Genomic DNA, 22,664 nt, shown 5'->3' with positions numbered 1-22,664 from the left:
TTCTTGTACATTATGTTAACTCTCCATAAGCTCTACGTCAGCTGACGTCTGTTGGGACGTGTCACATAAAAGTCTTTGGTTATATGAACAGGATCATGTTGCCAATATGTAACTGATCTCTTAATCCTGAAGATCTTGAGCTGTCCTCATTTTTATCATGTAGGATTACGAGCAGACTTTACAGGCTCACAGGGCTGTGAGATTATCTTGTAACCTGGATGGTTCCTGATCTACAAGAAAAACCTTGTTCATGCAGTGGCAGGAAAAGAAACATAATTAAATCACACAGAACTGATTATGTTATGTAATACCTCCTCTCTCTCTCTCTCTGTCCCTCCCGTTCTTCCTGTCCAAGAGCACACAAGCTCTTCTAAAAATAGTTTTGAAGATAACTGTCTATGAAACAATATCCTAGAGGTCCTCCTAGTTTCTTTACAACGTGCCCTTACTAGGATGCAAGATTCCAAAGACATTTTGCCTGTCATACTGCAACTGCAAATATTTTTTAATCAGTATCATTGTTTTGCTTTACATTAAAGTTATGAAAAAAACTTAAATTCACTTGAAAACCAAATTTGCTCAAAATATAAGACATATTAAACATAGAGATATAGCACATTTCTGTGGGAAAAAAATTATATGTGTGTGTGTTTAAATATATATACATATAAATATAATATACATAAAAATAAGTTAAAATTTTTTAACTTTTAGTTAAGTTTAATTATAGTATTTTGACATTACACTACTTAGTAAATTGCAATCAAATGGAAATTGATGTCCCCTATATTAAGAGTCTTAAATACTGAAATACACAAAAATGTGGATAATTTTATTTTACACAAAAAAATCTATGTGAATATGAAGTGCTTTGTCTTTGTTTTAGAGAGACATTTAAGGAAGATGCCTTACTTTGTTATTATGCGGTCATCTCAAGTTCAAAATGCAGTCTGGCCTTCTGATTTTTTTTCTTTGTTTATATATATATATATTGAAGAGATAAATATGTTTTATGAGTCTGACAAGTACAAACATTTTGTGTGTTGCAGAAATTGAGGCAAAGGAAGCTTGTGACTGGCTACGAGCAGCAGGATTCCCCCAGTACGCCCAACTCTTTGAAGGTAACCCTTTACCACACCAGAAAATAAACTTGGAAAACCTCACAAATGTTATCACACCCAGCTGTAAAGCCATAGTTAAGTTTCGAGGGAAGCTCTGGTGCTCTCATTTAGATTTCGAAACAATTATATGATGTCAGTCAGCTCACAAAGTCAGCCTGATTTAGGGCAAACACAAGCTTTTAATGTGGGATGTTGTTTAAGATGTTGTTGAGACAGACTCATGTTAATGGGCACTTTAATGTCTGCCAGACCTCATGATGTTAAACTGCTTTTAGCTTATTCATTTCCCTGTGTAACCCACCTCATAAAAGTATGTTTTGTTTGGTAATTCATTCATACAGATATGTATTTTTTTTTTGAAATGCTGAGAGGTATTATAGGTCACTGGTAAAACTGGTTCTTGTTGAACATACTTTACTTTGACATCTTCAAAGAGAGACAGAGGTCATGGGAATAACCTTGCCACAAAAACACTGCCATTTCACTTGCCCTTGGCGAACGCTTTTGATCTTGGAGTGTTAGTCTTTGGAAAAAATTGTGGGAAATTTTTTTTCTTTTCCATTTCCTATACTTTTAGAAGTGCATTTCCACATCTGGATATATAATATAATATAATATAATATAATATAATATAAAATAATAAATATAATATAATATAATATAATAATATAATATAATATAATATAATATAATATAATATAATATAATATAATATAATATAATATAATATAAAGTCTGCAACCATGTTAAACCTGGAAATAAAACATAGGCTCACAAAATAATTTTGTACCAAAATTAACAATAATTTAAAAAATTAAGCATTTTGAAAATATTTTTGACTTTCATACCCACAATTTTTAAAATAATTGAATTTGCAGCCTATTACATAAGAAAAATGGTGTCAGGTTATACAACACATTCTTTGTTCATTTTTAATATTAATACTTCATTGTTGTCTCATCGCAGTCACGGAATCAATGTGCAGAACAGAATTTTCCCATAATGCGTCTCCTCATAAGTGTTGTTTTGGAATTTCCAGCAGTTTAAAACCAGAACACTGTGCCTCTTTCTGAATCTGTGTTTTTACGTTCCACAAAAGCAAAAAATATGATGAAACATTTAATTGTACCAGTGGAATGTCAGCTTCAGCAGCGTCTGGATCCAGTCACCCCGTTACATAAGTTGGACACCATACTCTGTAGAAGACGTAATGGCTTCTCAAAGCCAGGCTCAGATTTTGGGGGGCAAACCATGTCTCACTTTATTAGCATCTGGAAGTCTAAAACAAGTTAGCTACTCTCTTTGCCTTGGCTATCGCTTCGGAAAGAATGTGTTGTCAGGGTTTTTTTTTAAGAGTGTGGGCGCCTGGATTCCTCTGTGTTTGCTGTGAACATGCAAGATTGGCCTATTAACGAATCAGAGGGAAATCATTACGGTCCCTAACAGACATCTGTTTTTTCCAGTGTTTGTCTATAATGAACTTAATTGTTGAAATGGGATATGCCTGTGTTTCTTTACAGATTCTCAATTTCCGATTGACATCTCTCCTGTGAAGAAAGACCATGACTTCTTAGACAAAGACCTTGTAGAACCTCTATGTCGGTAAGGACTGAGGCATCTTTGTTGTCTTCTGTGCTTCCTAAACAAATCAGTCTAAATCAGTAGCCAAGTCTTTGGAGAACCTAATGAACACCTTAAAATCAGTCTCTAATCAAGAAGACAACTAACTCATTGAGAACATTCTGTACTGGGGAAATATAATGAGTGTAATTTACAAACTTTATTGGGTCAGTTGTTGCTTTAATCATGACATTATTTACTTCTTCCCTAGATTAAGACTGACATGAGAGAAACTACACCAGTTTTGAGCTTAACAGATGCAATACTGATAGCAATAAAAAAGATGACCTTTTATAAAGACAATTTGATGATAATTAACTTATCATCGATTACAGAATTTTATTTAGATCTGCGACCACTATCTAAAACATTTATTTTCCAGTGGTTGAGGATACAATGAAGATAAAAGTCCATTTTTCATTGTGTCATTGTGTATTGCACCTATTAAGCTCAAGTCTTATATAATTTCTCTCATGTCAATCTTCTTGTAATTTAGAAGTAAATAATGTCACGATTAAAGCAACAACTAACTCAAAGTTTGTAAATTACACTCATTATGTTTCCCTAGAAATAAAGTACAGAATGTTCTCAATGAGTTAGCTTTTTCCTCTTGTTTAGACACTGAATTTGAATTCCCAAATTAAGATGAAAAGACCCTCCAATGACTTTGGTTGCCTTGGAGACTAGCCCGGTAGGAGAGCGTTGGGGGCATACTCAAGCCGGTCTACTGTGACTCTAAACAACCCTTAAGCAACTCATCGAAATTCCAAACCTGTTTACTGTTGTGTAGGAAACAATGTCCGACATTCCCACCTCTCCCCCTGACTTCTCACTTTTCTACAGCCCCCGGAGGGGAACAACTCCATAAACAATTCTAGCAAGACATGCCCAGTAAGAGCACAGAGGAGTTTGTTAGCTATGGATGTTTGCAAGCACCAGTGACAAAGCTCATGTCTTTAACCTCTTTTCGACGCTTTTCTCTTTACAATTTGCTGATGAAGACTCATGCTAAATGTTTAGTTCACAAATTAAGCAGCATTTAATAAATGCTTTGTCAGAAAGTCCTTGCAGTACCCTTTTGATAATCCTTTGTCAAATGTAGGGTTCATGTGAAACCAAAAATTCAGTGGTCAATACCAATAACAGTACAATTCCTAATACCAAAATAAAAACTATCATGCTAGCAATGACACTTCTTAAAAAAGTTAAATATTGAAATAAGTATATTCAACAAAAACGATGTAAAAAATTATAATGATGTCTTATCTTGCTGGAACCAGTTTTAAGTGGATTGTTCTCCATTGACTGCGGCCAGTGTCTTTCTGCTCTCTACATTACATCATTACTGTGTAATGTTTTATTTCTGAAGTTTTTGCTGTCACAGCACACACACAGACCACGGAACAATATAAAGAGTCATAAAATGTCATGATTATTACATCACAAACATCAGCTTGGTTTCCATGCATACTTGAGTCACGCAGTGCATTTCCATTTATAGCATTAACAGCCTTTAATAAATCTTCCCCAAATGCTTTTGGATCAGGATGAGACGTCCTTATTTCTTTTACTTTTTATTGGAAATATTGAAATGTTGCAGTGTTGCTTTAAGACCTTTATTATGAACAATTGTAAGTGAAACTAATGCCCTGTAATTCAAACAGACTATTTCAAGGAGAAGCTTGAGCCCACGACTTTGTCAAAAGCTCAGAAAGCTGCTTTACTTTGATCCCAAATTAATTTTTCATATTTGACGGACCACGCAAGTGACTGAAAGAGAAAAACCTATTTCAGGAGGTTTTGGGAATGGCTTCAAAGAAAAGCGAGTTCTTATGCTTTTTGTAGGGTTTTGTGAATTTGAGGGGAAAAACAGGCCTCTCAGACCTGGAGGAGTGACTATGTGGCAGCTGGAATCAACACCACATTAGTTGCTCTTGAGGGCCATTGAAAACCATGACAACTGCAGCTCGCAAGCTTTCGCCAATTAAAAGCAAACGGCCATGAGAGAGAGTAGGACATTGGCCAATTATTGTGCTTAATTAGGTTTGCTGCTCACCAGAGCTGAGTGTTGGATAGCAGGGACATAGATCTCATAGCTTGATTATATTAGGAACGGCCACTGAATGCTGTGCTCTGCTAATATTGTGTCCACATCACCACTGTATGTGCCATGCAAAATAAAGCCAGTCGGAGGGAAAGGATTTTAAATGATTATCTATTTTTTCCCCCATTCAGGCGACTGAATACATTAAACAAGTGTGCCTCTATGAAACTTGATGTGAACCTTCCCAAGAAAAAAGTAAGTGATTTTTTTCTGTTAAACCTGGGAATGTGTATTGTTCTAGTGATTTAATATTCTAGCGGGTTTGCTGCTAGAATCAGAATGGTTATCATGCCTATAAAGATGCTAGTGACTAGTGCAAAATGCCATGTGTACTATCTCTATAAAACCACTTCATTACTTTATTATCACAATAAACTTGATAAACGAGAATGCCACTAGCATTGTCTTTGTGTGAACTGATATAACTCTCTTAAAGTATAGTATTTCTTTTTGTATCACCTAAAGATATTGAATAGAAACTGTGATTTATCACACTGGTTATGTAATCATTTAACAGAGGAAGGAATGTGCCCTTTGAAAACATGAAAAACCCATTTGAGTGAATCTAAACTATTACCTCTGGGGGTTCTGGATTGTGGGGAAGGAAAAAGGAAAAAAAGAGACAGTGAAAAAAAAAAGGATTGTGGTGGTATTCAAGTCTTGAGTTGAATTGCTATTGTAGTAAAAGATATGGCAATAAAAATAAAGGCATATTTATGCATTTCCTTGTTAACCTGCAGAGTGAAGACTCAGATGAAGATGACCTCTTTGCCATCAGTGACAAATGGACCTTTGAATGGAGCAGTCGCCGCTGGTCCAGGCTCCAAGACATCAGTTGCCTTCTGAGGGGCGTGGAGAACAAGAACCCAGGGGAAAACTCTGCCTTGCGGACAACGACCAGCAGCGAGAGTGTTCTGACAGACTTGAGCGAGCCGGAGATCTCTTCTATCCACAGCGAGAGCAGCGGCGGCAGTGGTGGCTTTCGTGGGCACAGCGTGGAAGACTTGGACAGCTCACACCACACCTGCTCGGACTCTGGAGCCATGCCTGACCACACATCACTAGGTGTAGCCCATCTCTCTTCAGAACTTTCGAGCTACGGTTCGCTGCCTGTAAAGCATGGCAAGCGAGGACGGACTCGAGCTAAGGAGTTCTTACGGCGCATGGAAGCTTTGCAGTCACGGGGAGCAATGGGGGGTGGAGGGAACAGGAGTCTTGTTATAAGTGGCCCAGTTCTCCAACAAGAACCCCAGACTGTGAAAACTCTCCGCTGTGTGGAGATCATCCATGGAGACGTGCGTCTAGTAGAGCCACCTTCAGACATGAGGTTGCCCTCCCAGTCTAGCAGTGAAGGGAGCAGCAGCCAGTCCAGTGGGAGTGCCGTTAGTACGCCAAACATGAAGGAGCGCAATGTCCACCGGGCTGATCACAAGCGCAGTGGGATGTACCTGGAGGACTTGGATGTGTTCTCCAGTCTCATTCAGGGTAAGCGTGTGGCTGAGCAGAACCGACGCAATGAGTTCCACTCTTACGAGGACCTGGTGGTGCATATCCCTAAGGATCACAAGCCTGGAACCTTTCCTAAAGCTCTGTCAATCGAGAGTCTTTCACCCTCAACAGCAACTTCTATTAACTGGCACTCGGCAAGCATTGACTCGGATGTCCAGCATCCACCTAGCATCAAAGAACCTCGAACCGTCACACAATGCAGCACCCGAGGCAGTCGGATCAGTATTTACGACAATGTACCTGGCTCACACCTCTATGCCAGCACTGGTGACCTCATAGACTTGGAAAAGGAAGACCTTTTCCCACATTTGGATGATATTTTGCAGCATGTTAATGGGCTGCAACAGATCGTGGACCACTGGTCCAAAAATGTACTGCCTAACAGTGAAAACGCGGGGAAGGAGCGAGTTAATCTTGTTGACGAAAGGCAAGGTGACCTGCAATCATCCAGCCAGATCACATTGGATTTTGAGGGACACTCAGTGATGGAGGATCAGGCAACCCCCAGTGATGTAGACAGGGATGGGGTGTCACTTAATGAAACAGAATCAACAGGAATGAGGGAAAGGAGAGACTCCGGTGTTGGGGCTTCACTTACCAGACCAAGACGGTAAGATTCAGAGCTAACAATTCTATGCTATATGTGTGGGATTCAGAACTATAAAGTTTGGATAGGATTGGTTCACTGATTGAAATAGCATGTATGTTTGTGCATGTACACTTATGTTGTAGATTTAAATGCTATTTTAGGTGGTTGTGCTCAAAATCACCCATTCATTCAGCCCAGATTTCAATCCCTAACATGGTTCCCTGCTCTTTGTTTAGCTTGCGATGGCCCAGCTTCCAGATTTCCAACCGCCTCAGCCATTCGGTCGCCTCTCTCCAGATTACCAGCCAACCTGCGGCCCAGCTTAGCATGCTACAGAAATTTTCCTTGCTCCGACTGACTGCCATTATGGAGAAGTACTCCATGTCCAACAAACATGGCTGGACCTGGTAAGAATCTGTTGGAAAAATGTTCATATCCTATGAGATTTTATGTTATTGTTTTACTGTAGCTTAATGCTCAAGTGGGACTAGCAGTAAGTAAACGCTAGTAAACGCGAATCCATTCGCCCTCTACTGGTCACTATTGTTACTGCACTCTGCTTTTAAAAACTTGTGATGAAACCTTCACTGTTCATACAGAGTATTATAATTGTATTGATGACTTTACTACTCCCAAAACATAAAATATAAAAGATGCCTGGGGAAAGAGATGCTTATATTGTATAAAAGCCCAACACATTTTTTTCAGCTGTGGTGTTTTGAATCTCTCAGGTCTGTGCCAAAGTTTATGAAGAGGATGAAGGTTCCAGACTATAAGGATAAGAATGTTTTCGGGGTTCCACTGATTGTGCATGTGCAACGCTTCGGTCAACCTTTACCTCTTGGTATCCAGCAGGCTTTGCGCTACCTCAGGAGCCAATGCCTCGATCAGGTTAGTGAGCGACATCAGATCAGTGGTATAACTGTATACAAATCTAATAACAATCTGAAAACAGTATCATTATATTTTTTTAAATAAAGTAAATAAATGTTAATGTAGAGACCAATTTCCAATGTCCAATTTCTTATTTACAATGTAAAAACAAATAGAAAATTCACAATATAAAATTCTCCTGTTTCTTAGGTGGGTCTATTTCGCAAGTCAGGAGTGAAGTCTCGTATCCAAGCTCTCAGACAGATGAATGAGAATTCTCCAGATGATGTCAACTATGAAGACCAGTCTGCGTACGATGTGGCCGACATGGTCAAACAGTTCTTCAGGGATCTGCCTGAGCCACTTCTGACCAGCAAACTGGGCGAAACCTTCCTCCACATTTACCAATGTAAAAAATGCTTCTTAACTCTAACTCCTCTCCTACATCCATCTCATGAATTTAGGAAGAAGAAAACACAGACTTCCTTTAATTATCTGATCCTTGTCTCCTCTTTAGATGTCCCCAAAGAGCAGCGCTTACAGGCTGTACAGGCAGCCATCATGCTGATGTCAGATGAAAACAGAGAGGTACTGCAAACACTGCTCTGCTTCCTGAGCGATGTCACTTCCTCCGTGCAAGAGAATCAAATGACACCCATGAATATCGCAGTGTGTCTGGCACCTTCACTTTTTCATCTCAACATCCTGAAGAAGGACAATCTTGCACCAAAGTAAATAACATATCTTCTCTCAGTCTACTATGATACATACGGTTCATTTCATCCATCCATCCAAAAATTAATTTTATATATATATATATATATATATATATATCATAAAATATTGTGATGTGTTAAAGCAATACTTTCAGCAATTATTTTTTCAAATAAATGGCAGATAAGATTTCCAAATAATTAATATGGACTATATTATGTAAAAAAAAAATAAAAATTTTTTTTATAAAGTTACTTAAATTATTGAAATTTATTTTATTAAAATTTGTTATCTTAACTAAAGCATTTTCTAATTTGTCTACAGAGCTATGCAGATGCAGAAAAAATATGCTACAGGGAGGCCAGACCAAAAGGACCTGAATGAAAATCTGGCTGCCACTCAGGGCCTGGCACATATGATCACAGAGTGCAACCGCTTGTTTGAGGTGAGACACACATTTCACATGATGATGATTTGACCTACTTTCTTTCAAGTACTGGAATGTGTATTTTATAACACAAATATTACACCCACAAATCTAATTTTCTGTTTTTATTTGCCTTTTCAATTACATCTAAAGCAGACCATGAATTGTTTTCTTTTCCCTCAGATTCCACATGAAATGGTGACACAATCACAAAACTCCTATGTGGAGGCCGAGCTTCAGGCTCCCACGATTGAGGAGCTCTGCAAGCGGCAAGAAGAGGGGGAAGATGAAGGCTCTTGGCCTGCATTCATGGAGGCCAGGCTACAGGGTCTTCTCAAAGAATCACGGGAAAAGGCCAAAGGTTGGGTGTCCTGCCAGAGCACCGGCAACACAGAGCTGTCCTATAAGAAGGTGTGATTGGAAAATTCAGACTTAAGCACAACAGGATATAAACATTACAGAAAATCTTAATAATACTAATAATGAATGCTAAGTAAAGTTCCCTGGTTTAACTCGGTGGGTGATGGGAACCCTTTGCGGCGTTGGCGGGTCTCGGTGGAGGTGGAAGCCCCTCCATCGGTGGTTCTAAACCGTGTTCTTCGGGAACGCCACCTATGGGACGTGGATCTGATGAATTGGAAAGTGTGTGAGGTTCTGGACAGGCAGACAGAAGTGTTCCAATATGTCCTCAACTGTATGCCTCCTCATCCCAGCAGAGACTTTGTAGTGCTCAGGTGGGTCCAGTCACTTTTTTTTTTTTTTTTTTTTTTTGGAGCTGTGGTTAAATGAATGAGATAACATGGATCCCACGGTGATATAAAACCTGAGAATTCTGATGAATTTTTGTAGTTTTAGACTGAGGAAATTCATGTTAATATGTAAAAGAAAACAATAAAAAAAACGTATATATACTGTAAATATATAATATTACATTTTTAAATTGAATTATATGATACATATTTGTAGTGAATACTAGCAACATTATGTTGAATCATTTCATATATCTCACAATATTCCCATGTTTTCTAATGGTATTTATGTTAAATGTCATTATATTTTTACATTATATTTAATATATATGTAATGAATATTAGCAATATTTGATATATTAATGATTATAGATTTTATATATAATATTGATTTTTACCTCACAGAAAAAAAGCCTAACAGTGTCTATAAAATGATTTTTATAAATTACTGGAAAGTCAACCGAAATATATAATTTAATGTAAAAGTTTGTCAGTTCCACACCTGGGAAAGTCAGAAATTAGCGAAAACTTCATACAAAATTCTACAGGAAAAACTATATATGTATATATATATATATATATATATATATATATATATACACACACACACACACATACTTACACATACACACACACACACACACACACACACACACACACAAATATATTTAACTATAATTAAACAATTTTTTGAACATTTATTAAAAATAGGAATATAAATAAAACATGAATATATATTCTCATATGAATTTATGTTTCTATGGATTTGTACCTCACACAAAATATTCCTAACAGTTCCTATAAAACAATTTTTAAATATCCTTACAAAGCAAATAAGAATTACTGGAAAGTTATAAAGTGGTAGAGAGTTATAGAGTGGTAAAAAAAAATGTTGTATTATGGGTGGATGCATTTACAGTTTAAATCACAGTTTACTGCAGCAATGTTTTATAAACTAACGCTGGTGTTTGTGCTCAGGTCGTGGAGGACGGATCTGCCGCGGGGGACATGTTCTCTGGTGTCCTTGTCTATTGAACATGAGGACTGTCCGCCTATAGGGGGCATCAGAGCAATAGTGATGGAATCCAATTACTTACTGGAGCCCTGTGGCTCTGGCAAGTCCAGACTCACCCACATCTGCAGAGTGGACCTGAAGTGAGTAAATATAGCTGACTGACTCTCTCTTACACACACACACACACACACACACACACACACACACACACACACACACACACACACACACATTCTGTAATAATTTAACATTCTGCATAATTTTTTCTTTCAGGGGGAGAACTCCAGAATGGTATAACAAAGCATTCGGACACCTTTGCGCTGCTGAGGCTGCTCGTATTCGCAATTCCTTCCAGCCAATCCACACAGAGGGTCCAGAAACAAAAATTTGAGCCCTGTTATCATTCTGGAAACTGAAATCTCAGTTCTGTGACTCTATGAACCCTGATAAATTTCTGCCCTTTTGCACAATGGGCAGAGTTGCCTGGTCTGGGTAATAAACCCAAATGGGAACGTCGTCAACTTACCAATGTACCTTTAGAGTGTCCATTTTTTAATATTATCTTATTGTAACTATTGTTATTTGTATTATAATTAATTATTTTATTCTTTCATATGATCTTATACAATGTATAGGACACCTAAGCTCTTAAGTGCTTCTGGGAAGCATATATTTTATTTAATTAAAAAAAGAAAGCTATATTTGCACATGCATGCACCGCATGTCCATGTATGGATTTGTTTGTATTTGTGTGTATGTGTGTATCTACACACACATCTTGTATAGACTATATAAATATATATTTAATTGCTCATGTAGTACGAATATTATGTATACATGTGTTTGATATCTCCTTTTGCACAGATATCAGTTTAATACATATGGTACAAAATGTTACTCAGTTGTAAGCTGAGTTACTTTGCTTTCTCTGTTTCTTTTTTAATGTTTGTCCAAGAATGGGTGTAATATTATGGAATTTGTACTTGCTTGTTTTAAAAGATTGGCAAAATGACTTGGGTTTGATTTTCTCAGACCTGCTTTTGTAGTACTTGATTACATTAATGACAAAGAGACAATGATTTTTAATTAAACTATGTAAATGAATTAATATTAATTTGTTTACTGTTGTTTTGATGCTTATTTTCTCCCTACATGATTATTGATATAATATCAGTTTTTCATAAAAATAACAACATAACCATTATCAAAATCATATAACACCTGGTCAAAAGTTTGGGGTCAGGAGATTTCTATTTATTTATTTGAAAAAAAAAAAAAAAGACATTTATCAATATTATAACAAAGACTATATATATATTTTTAAATGCTGTTTTTGAGCTTTCTATAAATCCATTCATGAAGAAAAATGATTCCACAAACATTTTTAGCAGCACAACTGGTTTTTAACATCAATTATAATAAGAAAAATGTTTCTTGTGTACCAACTCAGAATATATTAAGATATATTAACACAATTGTAATAAATTGTAATATTAATATATAAGATACTTTTTTCAAAAATGTTTTTTTTAGTTCATTGTTTTATTTATTTTGTACCAGCATGTGCTCAAAATGAACCTGCCATACTGAAACTGGGGAAGTACTTCTGTTATCCACTAGATGTCAGTGTTTATCTATGACGAAGTTTCCCCTCCTCTCAAATGACTGCCAGTTTTATTGGTACTGTATATATATATATATATATATATATATATATATATATATATATATATATATATATATATATATATATATATATATATATATATATATACACACACACACACACTTCACCCGACAGCCGAAGAATAAATCCATCAGATGGCCTCTGTCAGTGAACTGTGTGGCTTATATAGCATCAGACTGACATAATAATATCTTCTTACCACAGTGAATCAAAACAGTTGTGAAATGACAGATCCACACTTAACAAGCAAACAAACAAAATCATGGTCATGTTAATCACCAGTTTAAACGTTTATTTTGTGAAACACAACACTGTGTTTATCATGCAGTACACTGTTTGTTCATTCAGCAGGCAATGGATCAGAAGTAATCAAGTCAGGTCCAACATTTGCCAGTTCATTCTAAAATCTTTATAACATCGTTAATTTCACTGTAATGTAGTCAGACTTTTTATGTTTCCTTATCATTTACTAATTTCATCTAAATAAAAGATTGAAACCTTCCCTCATGAGGGTGTGAAGGTTATTGCTGCACTTCAAAAAGTCCAAGTTCCCTAACAAAGACATGTAGCTGCACATATAGGCTATAATTTAAAAGTGCAGAATGGTTTTCTTAAAGAAGTGTCACATATTAAATGTATTGATTGCACCAGTGATCCTTATTAACGTGTCTTTTGTCATGGTCATTTACAGTCAGTCAGCCATTAGTGAACAGCAGGAGACAGACACAAATATTTAGGTAGGCCTAAATATTTATGCACATCTGATGATAATGACCATAATTTTAGTAAAATATTCTAAAATATTTTATTTTATTTTATTTTAGAGTGCACTTCAGTTATGAGGATGAGCGGATTAATATATGCTACCATTCGCGATTTTTATAACTATACTTCATAAATAAATAAATAAATAAATATTTTTACTAAATATCTATTTAGCGGATGGCGCAAGCTTCAGTAGCGGATAGCGTTGCCATATTAATATGGCGAATATTATTGCTGTGTTTGACCAATTCGTGTAATAATAATGATAATGATGATGATGATGATGATGATGATGATAATCTATCTATCTATCTATCTATCTATCTATCTATCTATCTATCTATCTATCTATCTATCTATCTATCTATCTATCTATCTATCTATCTATCTATCTATCTGTCTGTTTTAGAGAAAAAGTCATTTATTCTAAATTGGCTCATGTTGATTGCTGCGCCGTATTCTAAAGATCTTCTGCTTCCGTCTAGCTTCCCATATTTACCTGTTTGATCGATATGATCCATCTGTGATCTGTATCTTCCCTTCGACCCATGAAGGTGCAGACAGGACGCACACTGCAGCCTACGGTAGTCTACTGCACATAGAGGGCGTTTTCCCAGCATGAGAAACATTTGATCGGTACACCCAGCTGGGTAATGCAAGCCCACATACTACATCACTGAACACAAATCAGAGAGGGAAGCAAGAGCTGAAGTACAGTGTGCGGAGCATCTGTAGACCTGTAGTGTGTATACTGTGAACCTGCCACATGGGTTTGGACTCTTACTGCACAGCCGGTGGATACTAAATCACTATCGGAGATTTTTTTTTCCCTTAAAGTGGCTGTAGATATCTCATCGAACTTGATTTGACCAAAACACCTCCTGTTCTTGATGATACAGCGCTGTTTTTAAACACCGCGGCTGATAGGATATGGCGAGCGTTCAGCCGGTGGCCACGCCGGGCGACAGAGCACCTCCTCCCGGCCACAGGCAGCACGGAGCTACCGCTGGCTCCGGTACCGGTGACTTGATGATGATGATGTCTTGCTCCGGATCGGTGGTGCTACCGGCCGGGGTGATAAACCCCTCGGTTCCGATTCGGAATATCAAGACGAAATTCGCAGTTCTCACCGGTCTCATTCAAGTCGGCGAGGTCAGCAATAGAGATATAGTGGAAACGGTGTTGAATCTGGTAAGTGTGTCTTCTCGTGGCTGTGTTTCAAAACATACTGAACTCAATAGCCTACGTAGGCTAGACAGCATTTTTGAGGCGCTTTGAACGATTCAAGGGATTCTAGTACTTATGATTTTGAAGAACATTGAATGAACCACATGAATGAATGATGCTTTGATATTATATCACAGATCGTGAGTAGCCTATTAGGATGCAGCTCTTATGTGTTCATTACAGTCACTGACATATGGTAAAGTGTCTGTTGTACTTTTTAACAGCAACCAAACAGGTGTCCTACTGTAGTTTACATGCAACCTGTGCTACAGAAAAATTCAATCTTGTTCTTCAGTGAAAATATGTAAACATCCTTAGAAACAAGGCACACTCTCACAAAATATGTTAGACTTTTTGTTTGGCAATGGTGGAAGAAAAATAAATTTGATTAAATAATCAAAGAAAAGTACATTTATCATGTTTTATGGTTTTTCTGGACAAACATAATGATTATTTATTTATGTGTTTATCTATGTGTGTATTTAAAAACGACAAATCAAAATGTGTTCTTCAACAAAAAAAGATCCCCAGAATTTTTAGTATAATTCCTTTCCAGAAACCACAAACTTGTAATTTAAACAAAATATTTGTGGGGGAGATTTTATTGAATTTGTCTCACTTTATTTGAAACCGCAAAAGCAACCAGGCCTAAAAATTGAATTTGAATGTATGTGGTTTTTTTATTTTAAGTTAACTATCTTTTTTCAAACACTTTTCTCATATATCTTTATTAGTACCCAGAATAGAACTTGTTTGTATTCAGTGTTAAAAGCATAATTAACATTATTTCCTTGGAAATGAAGTCTGGAGCTTCAGCACTTCTAATGCCATCTGGAATAGAGGCCTATATTTATATTTTCGCAACATACAATGTTAGCCTGCAAGCATTATGCAGTTAAGAGGCAATGGCAATGAAAGTTTGTCCTTGTGTGTCAGTGCAAGTGTTTTGTGACATTTTTCCTGTTGTGTTGCACATTGAGGATTTTTCGATTTCATTATGCTCAGTCTTTTGACTGTAAAAACTGGAAGACTCATTGCATGTCTGTTTAGCTTATGCACTTTAGTCTTGCGTTAATAGTCTATTTGCTGAGTATGTGTTAAAATACGCTTTCGTGGAACACACAAGACCTGGACCAGGATGTTTGGTCAAACATTACTTATGCTTATACCCTGGTATTGTGGATGTTTTGTACTTGTTGTGATTCTTAATAACCTGAGTAAATAGCTGTCTGTCAGACAGCACTGACCTGCAGGAAAAGACTTGACTTTAGGAATAAGACCATATTATGATATTTATCCTCCTAGGTGAGATTTTCAGTAAACATGATCGATTTGACAAATACAGATGTTTTTTTTTTTTGAAGATTTGACCTGTTGAATATGAATTAAGAAACCAAAGGCTTATCCAGCATAGAAAAACTCAGGTGGTTCTTTTGTGACTGTTGTCTGTCTCACACAATAGCAGCTCGCGGTGAGTCAAAGAGGCGATGCTGACAGCATTTAGACAACAGGTCTGTTCCTGAGCTCACAGGTGCTGCTGTTTACGGCACGCCAGGGTGCATTTCTGATTTGACAGTGGAGGGAATAATTACTGCATCTCCCTCAGCCACCGTTTGCTAAGTGTTCTTCAGCCACCATGTATTTTCGTAAACAGTCGGTTAGCTGTTTTAGTGACAGAGAGAGTAGCTTTTTTGTGTTTTAACAAGTAGCCTACTTATATGTAGCTTTATGGCATGAACAAAATGTCAGAGGTCAATACCAATGTCACACAGACACTCCTGACTTCATTTAAAATGGAATACACCAAAACATTTCTTAAACAAAATATGCATTTTGTGATACAGACAGATCCTTTTGTCAATGAAATTTGGCATGTCTTGAAAGACATATAAACTCGGATCTTAACTTAAAATTGCAAGATTTTACAGAGTAAATACAGAGTAATTCTGCACAGAGTAGCTAGAAATAAAGTCTTACTTTTGTGCCGTAAACTTTTGAACCTGAGAAAAATGTAAGAATTGTTAACCCAAAACTGCAAGATGTTACCTTGGAATTCTGACATAACAAAAATCAGCTGCAAGATGAAAACTCAAAATTACGAGATTTTAACTCAGAATTGCTAGAAGTAAAGTCAGAAGTGTGTTAAACTTGTAGATTTTCGAGAAAAAATTCTGAATTGTGGGGTATCCAAACTCACAATTCTGAGAAAAAAGTAATTTTGATGTTAAGTCAATGGAATTGCTAGAAATTAAGTATGAATTTTGTGTTATAAACTCATCATGATCCTGTGGAAAAAAAAGTCCAATCGCGAGATATAAACTTGGAATTGTGAGAAATAAAGTCAGAATTGTGAAATAAAGAGTCGCAATAACATTATTAATTTTGTTTTTACTTGGAAACAGGCTTCCATACAAAGAAGTGGCTGTATTTACAGTACACTGCTAGGTATAATAATTCAGTAATCTTACTGTTTTGACTGTTGCCATCAGTTTTTACATTAATACATCAACAAGACAAAAGTGATACACCATAATGTGACCAAAGGTTAAGAAACATTTAACTTTTTCTGCAACACACTGTAAGCCTGGCTATCATTGTCTTTTTTAACTGTAGTGTCAATTTGATGCCAAAGTGCTTTTGACTGTTTAATCAGCATAATGAAGAGCTGACTAAAAGTTTTGGTCCAATTCATTCAACCACTTTCTCTTTTTTTATTAACTCATCGTGTTAGAAATGTCACCAGAGTGATTCGGGCCCAGCTCTACTTTGTGCCAAACAGCCTTAACCCCTACAAATCTGAAACTTGATATTTGCAGTCTCATTGTTCCCGCTCCAGAGATTAATTACGGGCCGTTCTGTCACAGCAGGGAGCGACGAGATCAGACCGGGCAGATGAGAGATGTTGCAGCCCTCGGCATGTTGGGGCAAAGACATCATCCCATGACTCTGAGGGACTTTCGATACTCTCAATACAACCCTGACGTCTCTTGAGTAACAGTGAAGTGAGAAGAACAGCACATGAGGCAAATCTCACCTTTTTTGATCTGAGAAAGGCAAATTCACAGCTCACAAGTCTCAGTGTGACTGTCAAAGCGAACTGATCGAGAGATGTTTTTGAAAGTACACATAAGTCAAATTTTGCACTGTGATTCATAGTTACAATCATCCTGTCTTTGTGTTAACACTCTTTTTCTTGTCAGCGTCTCAGAAAGGCAGTATATGGGAAGAACAGTAGTGTGGTTGCTTTGATGTCTCGATTAAGAATTGATCGCTGGAGTCTCTAGTGTGCAATGACTCAGAGATGTGTAATGGAATTGATCCCAGTAGATTTACTTTGGTCGTTTTGACCTAGGTAGCACACTCACTCGACTTTATCGTATCGTTAAATCTGATCCAAAAGAATCAAACGGAGGGGATGTTACACCTTGTTTGTCCCTTTGTACTTCCAGAGCACTTTAAATCTTGTGTACCTGATTTTAGAAAGACTCTGACAAAGCGACTCTGTCACTCCGGAAGTGCGATGTGTCACGGACATCCCTGTGTTGGACAGGATGATGTGTTCGAGTAGGAAAAGGAAATAGGGCTATTAGTCTGCCAGGTAAGACACCTAGGAAGAGCTGGCAAGCCGGACTCAATCTAACAGAACTAGGCACCCGGTGTGAAATTCAAACCCAATATAAATTGCAACCCCCCTTTTTTTCCTCTGTCCATGGATGCTGCTATTTGTTTCACTTTGAGTTAAAAGTTAAAACTCAGACCTGTGGGTGGTGAAACAGTGACTAGTAGGAAACAGAGAGCATTAACAATTAAGAAGGTCTGTCAAGGATTTGAACAAACTGCAAAAGAGACTATTTTCAAAGCTGGAGCTAAAAATGCTTTTTGTATAATTCTGTGAACCAAGCCAGTAGAGCTCTATATTTTATTATTTTAAGGACTTTTAATGAAATAAAAACCAAATGTCTAGATTTTTTTTCATCTGATCTTTTCCTTTGAGCGTAGTTTTCAAAGTATGATTGAGCACTAAATTATAAATCCACATATTTAAAGAAAGAAGCATTGGAACTCTAAGTTTATGCACAACATGGTTTTAAACTTGGTTTTTACTTTAAAAAGAATAATGCAAGATGCCCATGCAAAACAAATGCCATGATTGTGGTGGGTGTTATCCAGGGTGTTGCTGTTATCGCATGAACCAATCACAGCCGATCATAACCAGTCAAATCCAATCATATCACCCATTCATTCTCAGTTTCCCTCCACCAAACCCACAGCATGCTTTAATGAATCTGTTAAAACTCAATGGACTTAGGGGAGGCATGAGAGACATGGACTCCTTCTGTAACTTTACCTGTTGGTGTCGCTGTTGTACAGTTTTTTTTGTAATATGCTTTACCTGTTGGTGTCGTTGTTGTACAGTTTTTTTTTTGTAATATGAATGTTCTGAGTGGCTGTTCTTTCCTGGTTTATACGGTGTTCTGAGTGGCTGTTCTGAAGGATGTTCCAAAAACTATTTTCATCTGTAGACTGAAAGTCAAACAACAATGGATCCCATTTACTTTCATTGTAGGGACTAAACACAAAAACGTTCTGTTCCATTACATTGATAATTGCTTCATGCTTATGCGTAGATGTTACTGTAATGACTATCCAATGTACAAACAGCAAATGGCTGATGAAAAATAGGAACATTGGGTTCGCAAATGCATTGTGTCCAGTGTAACCTTTGTCTTTTGTAAGGAAAATATCCCTTGGGAAAGAGTCATACAATAAATGGAGCAGAAAGACAAATATGTGTACAGAGCATTGTCTACTTCCAGAAGGTCTTGTTTTTCTTTTAGAGGTGGATACTATATTGAGTTTCTTTGATGTGTAGATTATATTTCTGCTGTATTTTGAATCTGTGCTTTTTGTGTATTCAGCAACAGCATTATAAACAATTTTCCACCTGTACTAGAATACCTCAGACATTTTTGCATTGGTACTAAATTTAAGTACAGTATTTTATCATTGAATGCTCACGGCACAAATTGAAGCATGTAGATTACATTATCCCCCCCCACACTTTTATACTTGTCTACCCTCTCCAGGCTGAAGATTTGTTGGGCAGAAGCAATAGTTGCTGAACAACTGAACTGTGGTTAGTAGCTACTCTCTGGTTCCAAAGTACATGGTTTTGCCTCGAAAATTTATTTGGAGAACATTCTGAAGTGAAGTGAAAGCTCATGAGATCTTCAAATGAACTTGGAATTTGGCAAATAGAATCACCATGAAGTTTTCATAGTGAAAGTGACCATAGGAAACACAGGGAATGTGTCCACTAGAGTTAAATCGATAGTTTAGCCAAAAATATAAATTGTCGTTATTTACTCACCCTCGTGTCATTCCAAACCCACATGCTGTTATTTTTATCTATGAAACACAAAAGGAGTCTTCACACAGCATTCTTCCATTCAGCAAAAATGTATAGTAACCACAGGGTTGAAATCAGTCATCTTTCACTTTCATATCATTAATTTGAGAGTGAATCATTAAACTCAGTGTGCAGTTCTCATATTCAAAAATGGCTCATATGGCACAGGCTTGACGTGGTGACAAGAACCCATGGCTTACAATTTTAGTCTTTTCCTCATACAAAGTTGTTGTATGGCTTCAAAAGATTTGAAATATATCACATACGTACTGTATATAACTGACTTCTTTAATGTTGCTTCACTTAAAAATGAAAATTCTGTCATTTTTACTCAATGTCGTTCCAAATCTGTATGACTGTATGATTCTGTGGAACACAAAAGAAGAGATTTTGAAAAATGTTGGTAACCAAACCATTTAGACTTCTATTGTTTGGACAAAACAGCACAGACATTTCTCAAAATATCTTCTTTCATGTTCCACAGAAATATAAAGGTTAAACAGATTTTGAAGGGCATTAGGGTAAAACAGGAATTTTTATTTTTAAGTGGACTGTGCCTTTAAATGATTGTGGAACAAGCCACATTTTTTTTGAGCAATAAAGATCTTGGAGGTCAATGTTGCTGCTTCTAATTCCCTTCAACTGTCTGATTCCTATACAATGCTTTTCAGAGGCCTAAGCGACAACAAATATCCGTCATTTCCACAGAAGTGAACACTGGAACCTTCAGCATAGAGACAGATCTTCCGTGTTCTCAATCGTGTGCTACAAGACTGAGTCTTGACAATGTGCCTTATCTGGGCTAATTAAGAACGAGTCTGTCGTTAATCTCCCTCTGCCGCGAAGTCTGAAATGAAAGCTGTTATACAGATAAAGCAGAAATGTTTCACCCTGTAGGTAGCTTTTATTGCTTGAAAATTGTTAAATTAGGTTAATGTGAAAAGAAAGCTTTTTGTGGTGTAATCGTCCTGTCTTTAACAATCACTGCTGCTTTATGTTATCTGGATTTACTTTAGTCAAGAGACTAAAGTATGTTAGCGGAATACAAATAAATGGCATAAATGGAATGTTTTTCATTTGTCAAATAGGATGCTTCCGATCTTTGAATGGACATTGATAAATGGCGATTGGATCTACTGTTCTGGTTGTTTGCTGCGGGTCTGCAATATTAATCAAAGGGCTGGAAGAGATGACATCCACCTTGACCTTGCTATTGTGGAGATATCTTTCATTCGTTGATTTAAAAGAAATGTGCCATATATGAGCACTTATCATCAGTGCTGGGTCAAAGTTTGCAAACCCTGTCGTACACTGTAAAAATGAAGAAAAAAAAAATGAAGTTGTAAATAAAACAGACTGGAGTATGTTTTTACAGGAAAACACTATTTCAGTCTTTCTACTTAAAAATTTATTGTCTAATTCAATCTGGTTCTATGTAATTATTTGTGTATTTACTGGAAATTTCTGAGTGAAAATAGTTACTAAACCAATTTTTGTAGTTTTTCTCTTATTACTATTGCTTCAACTACTAACCCTGAGTATTTAACTTTAACACATTACTATGCACGCAAATAATATCTAAAAAATATTCCATTTAAGGTGTGATCACAGTAGTGAAATCTTATTAATTTGGCAGCCAATAAGGTACATTGTCAAATGTAGCGATATGAACACAGTTTAGAAGTCATTTTAAAACAAAGCAGATTTTTGTTGGTCAGTGTGGAGAATTCATGTGAAACCTGCATATGGAAATATTTTGTATGCTTTTTTTTTCTTTCCAATTTCATTCATGTGGATTCCAGTTGAAATGACTGAATTTTGCCTATGAAAATTCGCAAACAATGGTACAGGTGACAGCATCTTAATACTTTCTAATCAGACTTGCAATTTTCACCAGTACTCTAAAAATGTATTTTCAAAATTATTTGAAAATAAGAAAATACTGTTTCAGTACTTCAGTGATTCATGTTTAATTGCATGCATTATTTGCAGATTCTTTGTAATTATTTGTGAAATTTACTAGCAATTTCTAAATGTGAAAAATAAGTTAGCAACCAAGCAGTGCCCTAACAACTGCTTAGCAATTCCCTTTCAGACTTATTTCTGCCTCACTTGGGACAAATTTTCCTCTCTGTTCTGCTATCTAATATAAAGTTCTGTTGGTCCTTGATATCACTACCTGCAGTACTGAGAAGCCCCCAGATTCGGATAAAGTGTTGACCTGCATTTGCTCTGTCTCTTCTCGCTGTCCCAGATGAAATATAGGTTTTAAAACCCGAATTCATAAGCAGGCTGTGTGGAATTGGCCAATGCAGCTAATTTTTTAGAGGTCAGATATGCTTACTGCCAGAACGCTGGTAATGAGGTTCTAGGTTTATTCCTGTCGCCCCACTGCGCTGTGCGTTTGCATGGATTAGCAGCTCCCCTGGCTGCCGATAAAGACCGAATACCTGGGGTAGGCATGAAAACCTCCATCAAAACATTCACCAGGCATTCATAAGATTTAAAGAGCTGTTTTTCTGACTCTGTTAATAGCGTATGAATGTAAGTTTATTTGCTTTTCAGTATTCAACTTAATGTCATAGTTAATGATTTAATTTTTATTTTCAGTTTTTAGTTTCTAATTACATTAGCATAATGTTAGACGATATTAAAGCTGAAGTGTGTCTTTTTTTTTTCAATGTTAAACAGTTTGTCTAGTACCAGTTTAATATTCAGAGGCTGTAAGTAAGCCATTTAGATTGATTTCCCTGACACACACACACACATACACAAACAGTTTTATATCCTGACCAGTCTGACACAGCAACATAGACTCAACCAATTATGTGAGTCTGGGGGCGGGACTGTCTGT

The 22,664-nt window shown here is 36.7% G+C and overlaps 1 protein-coding gene and 1 pseudogene across 5 annotated transcripts in view; both read left to right on the top strand.

Annotated features, from left to right (window-relative positions):
* LOC109108299 (stAR-related lipid transfer protein 13-like) overlaps positions 1-11,835 on the top strand; it is an 81,910-nt gene extending 70,075 nt beyond the window's left edge. For all 5 annotated transcript variants that reach the window (XM_042739798.1, XM_042739799.1, XM_042739801.1 and 2 more), the window contains 13 exons: positions 1,050-1,121; positions 2,642-2,723; positions 4,977-5,040; positions 5,586-6,964; positions 7,180-7,350; positions 7,675-7,834; positions 8,027-8,225; positions 8,334-8,547; positions 8,855-8,975; positions 9,141-9,367; positions 9,473-9,691; positions 10,685-10,861; positions 10,995-11,835. In XM_042739798.1, the coding sequence (XP_042595732.1) occupies positions 1,050-1,121; positions 2,642-2,723; positions 4,977-5,040; positions 5,586-6,964; positions 7,180-7,350; positions 7,675-7,834; positions 8,027-8,225; positions 8,334-8,547; positions 8,855-8,975; positions 9,141-9,367; positions 9,473-9,691; positions 10,685-10,861; positions 10,995-11,112 (3,203 nt within the window). In that variant the 3' untranslated portion in view covers positions 11,113-11,835. The remainder of the gene's footprint in view (positions 1-1,049; positions 1,122-2,641; positions 2,724-4,976; positions 5,041-5,585; positions 6,965-7,179; positions 7,351-7,674; positions 7,835-8,026; positions 8,226-8,333; positions 8,548-8,854; positions 8,976-9,140; positions 9,368-9,472; positions 9,692-10,684; positions 10,862-10,994) is intronic.
* A 1,844-nt stretch (positions 11,836-13,679) lies between these two features.
* Positions 13,680-22,664, top strand: part of LOC109076556 — a 247,798-nt pseudogene continuing 238,813 nt past the window's right edge.

The sequence above is a fragment of the Cyprinus carpio genome, chromosome B15 (assembly GCF_018340385.1).
Source record: "Cyprinus carpio isolate SPL01 chromosome B15, ASM1834038v1, whole genome shotgun sequence".
Taxonomy (NCBI): Eukaryota; Metazoa; Chordata; class Actinopteri; order Cypriniformes; family Cyprinidae; genus Cyprinus; species Cyprinus carpio.
This window is presented reverse-complemented; position numbering and strand designations above follow the sequence as displayed.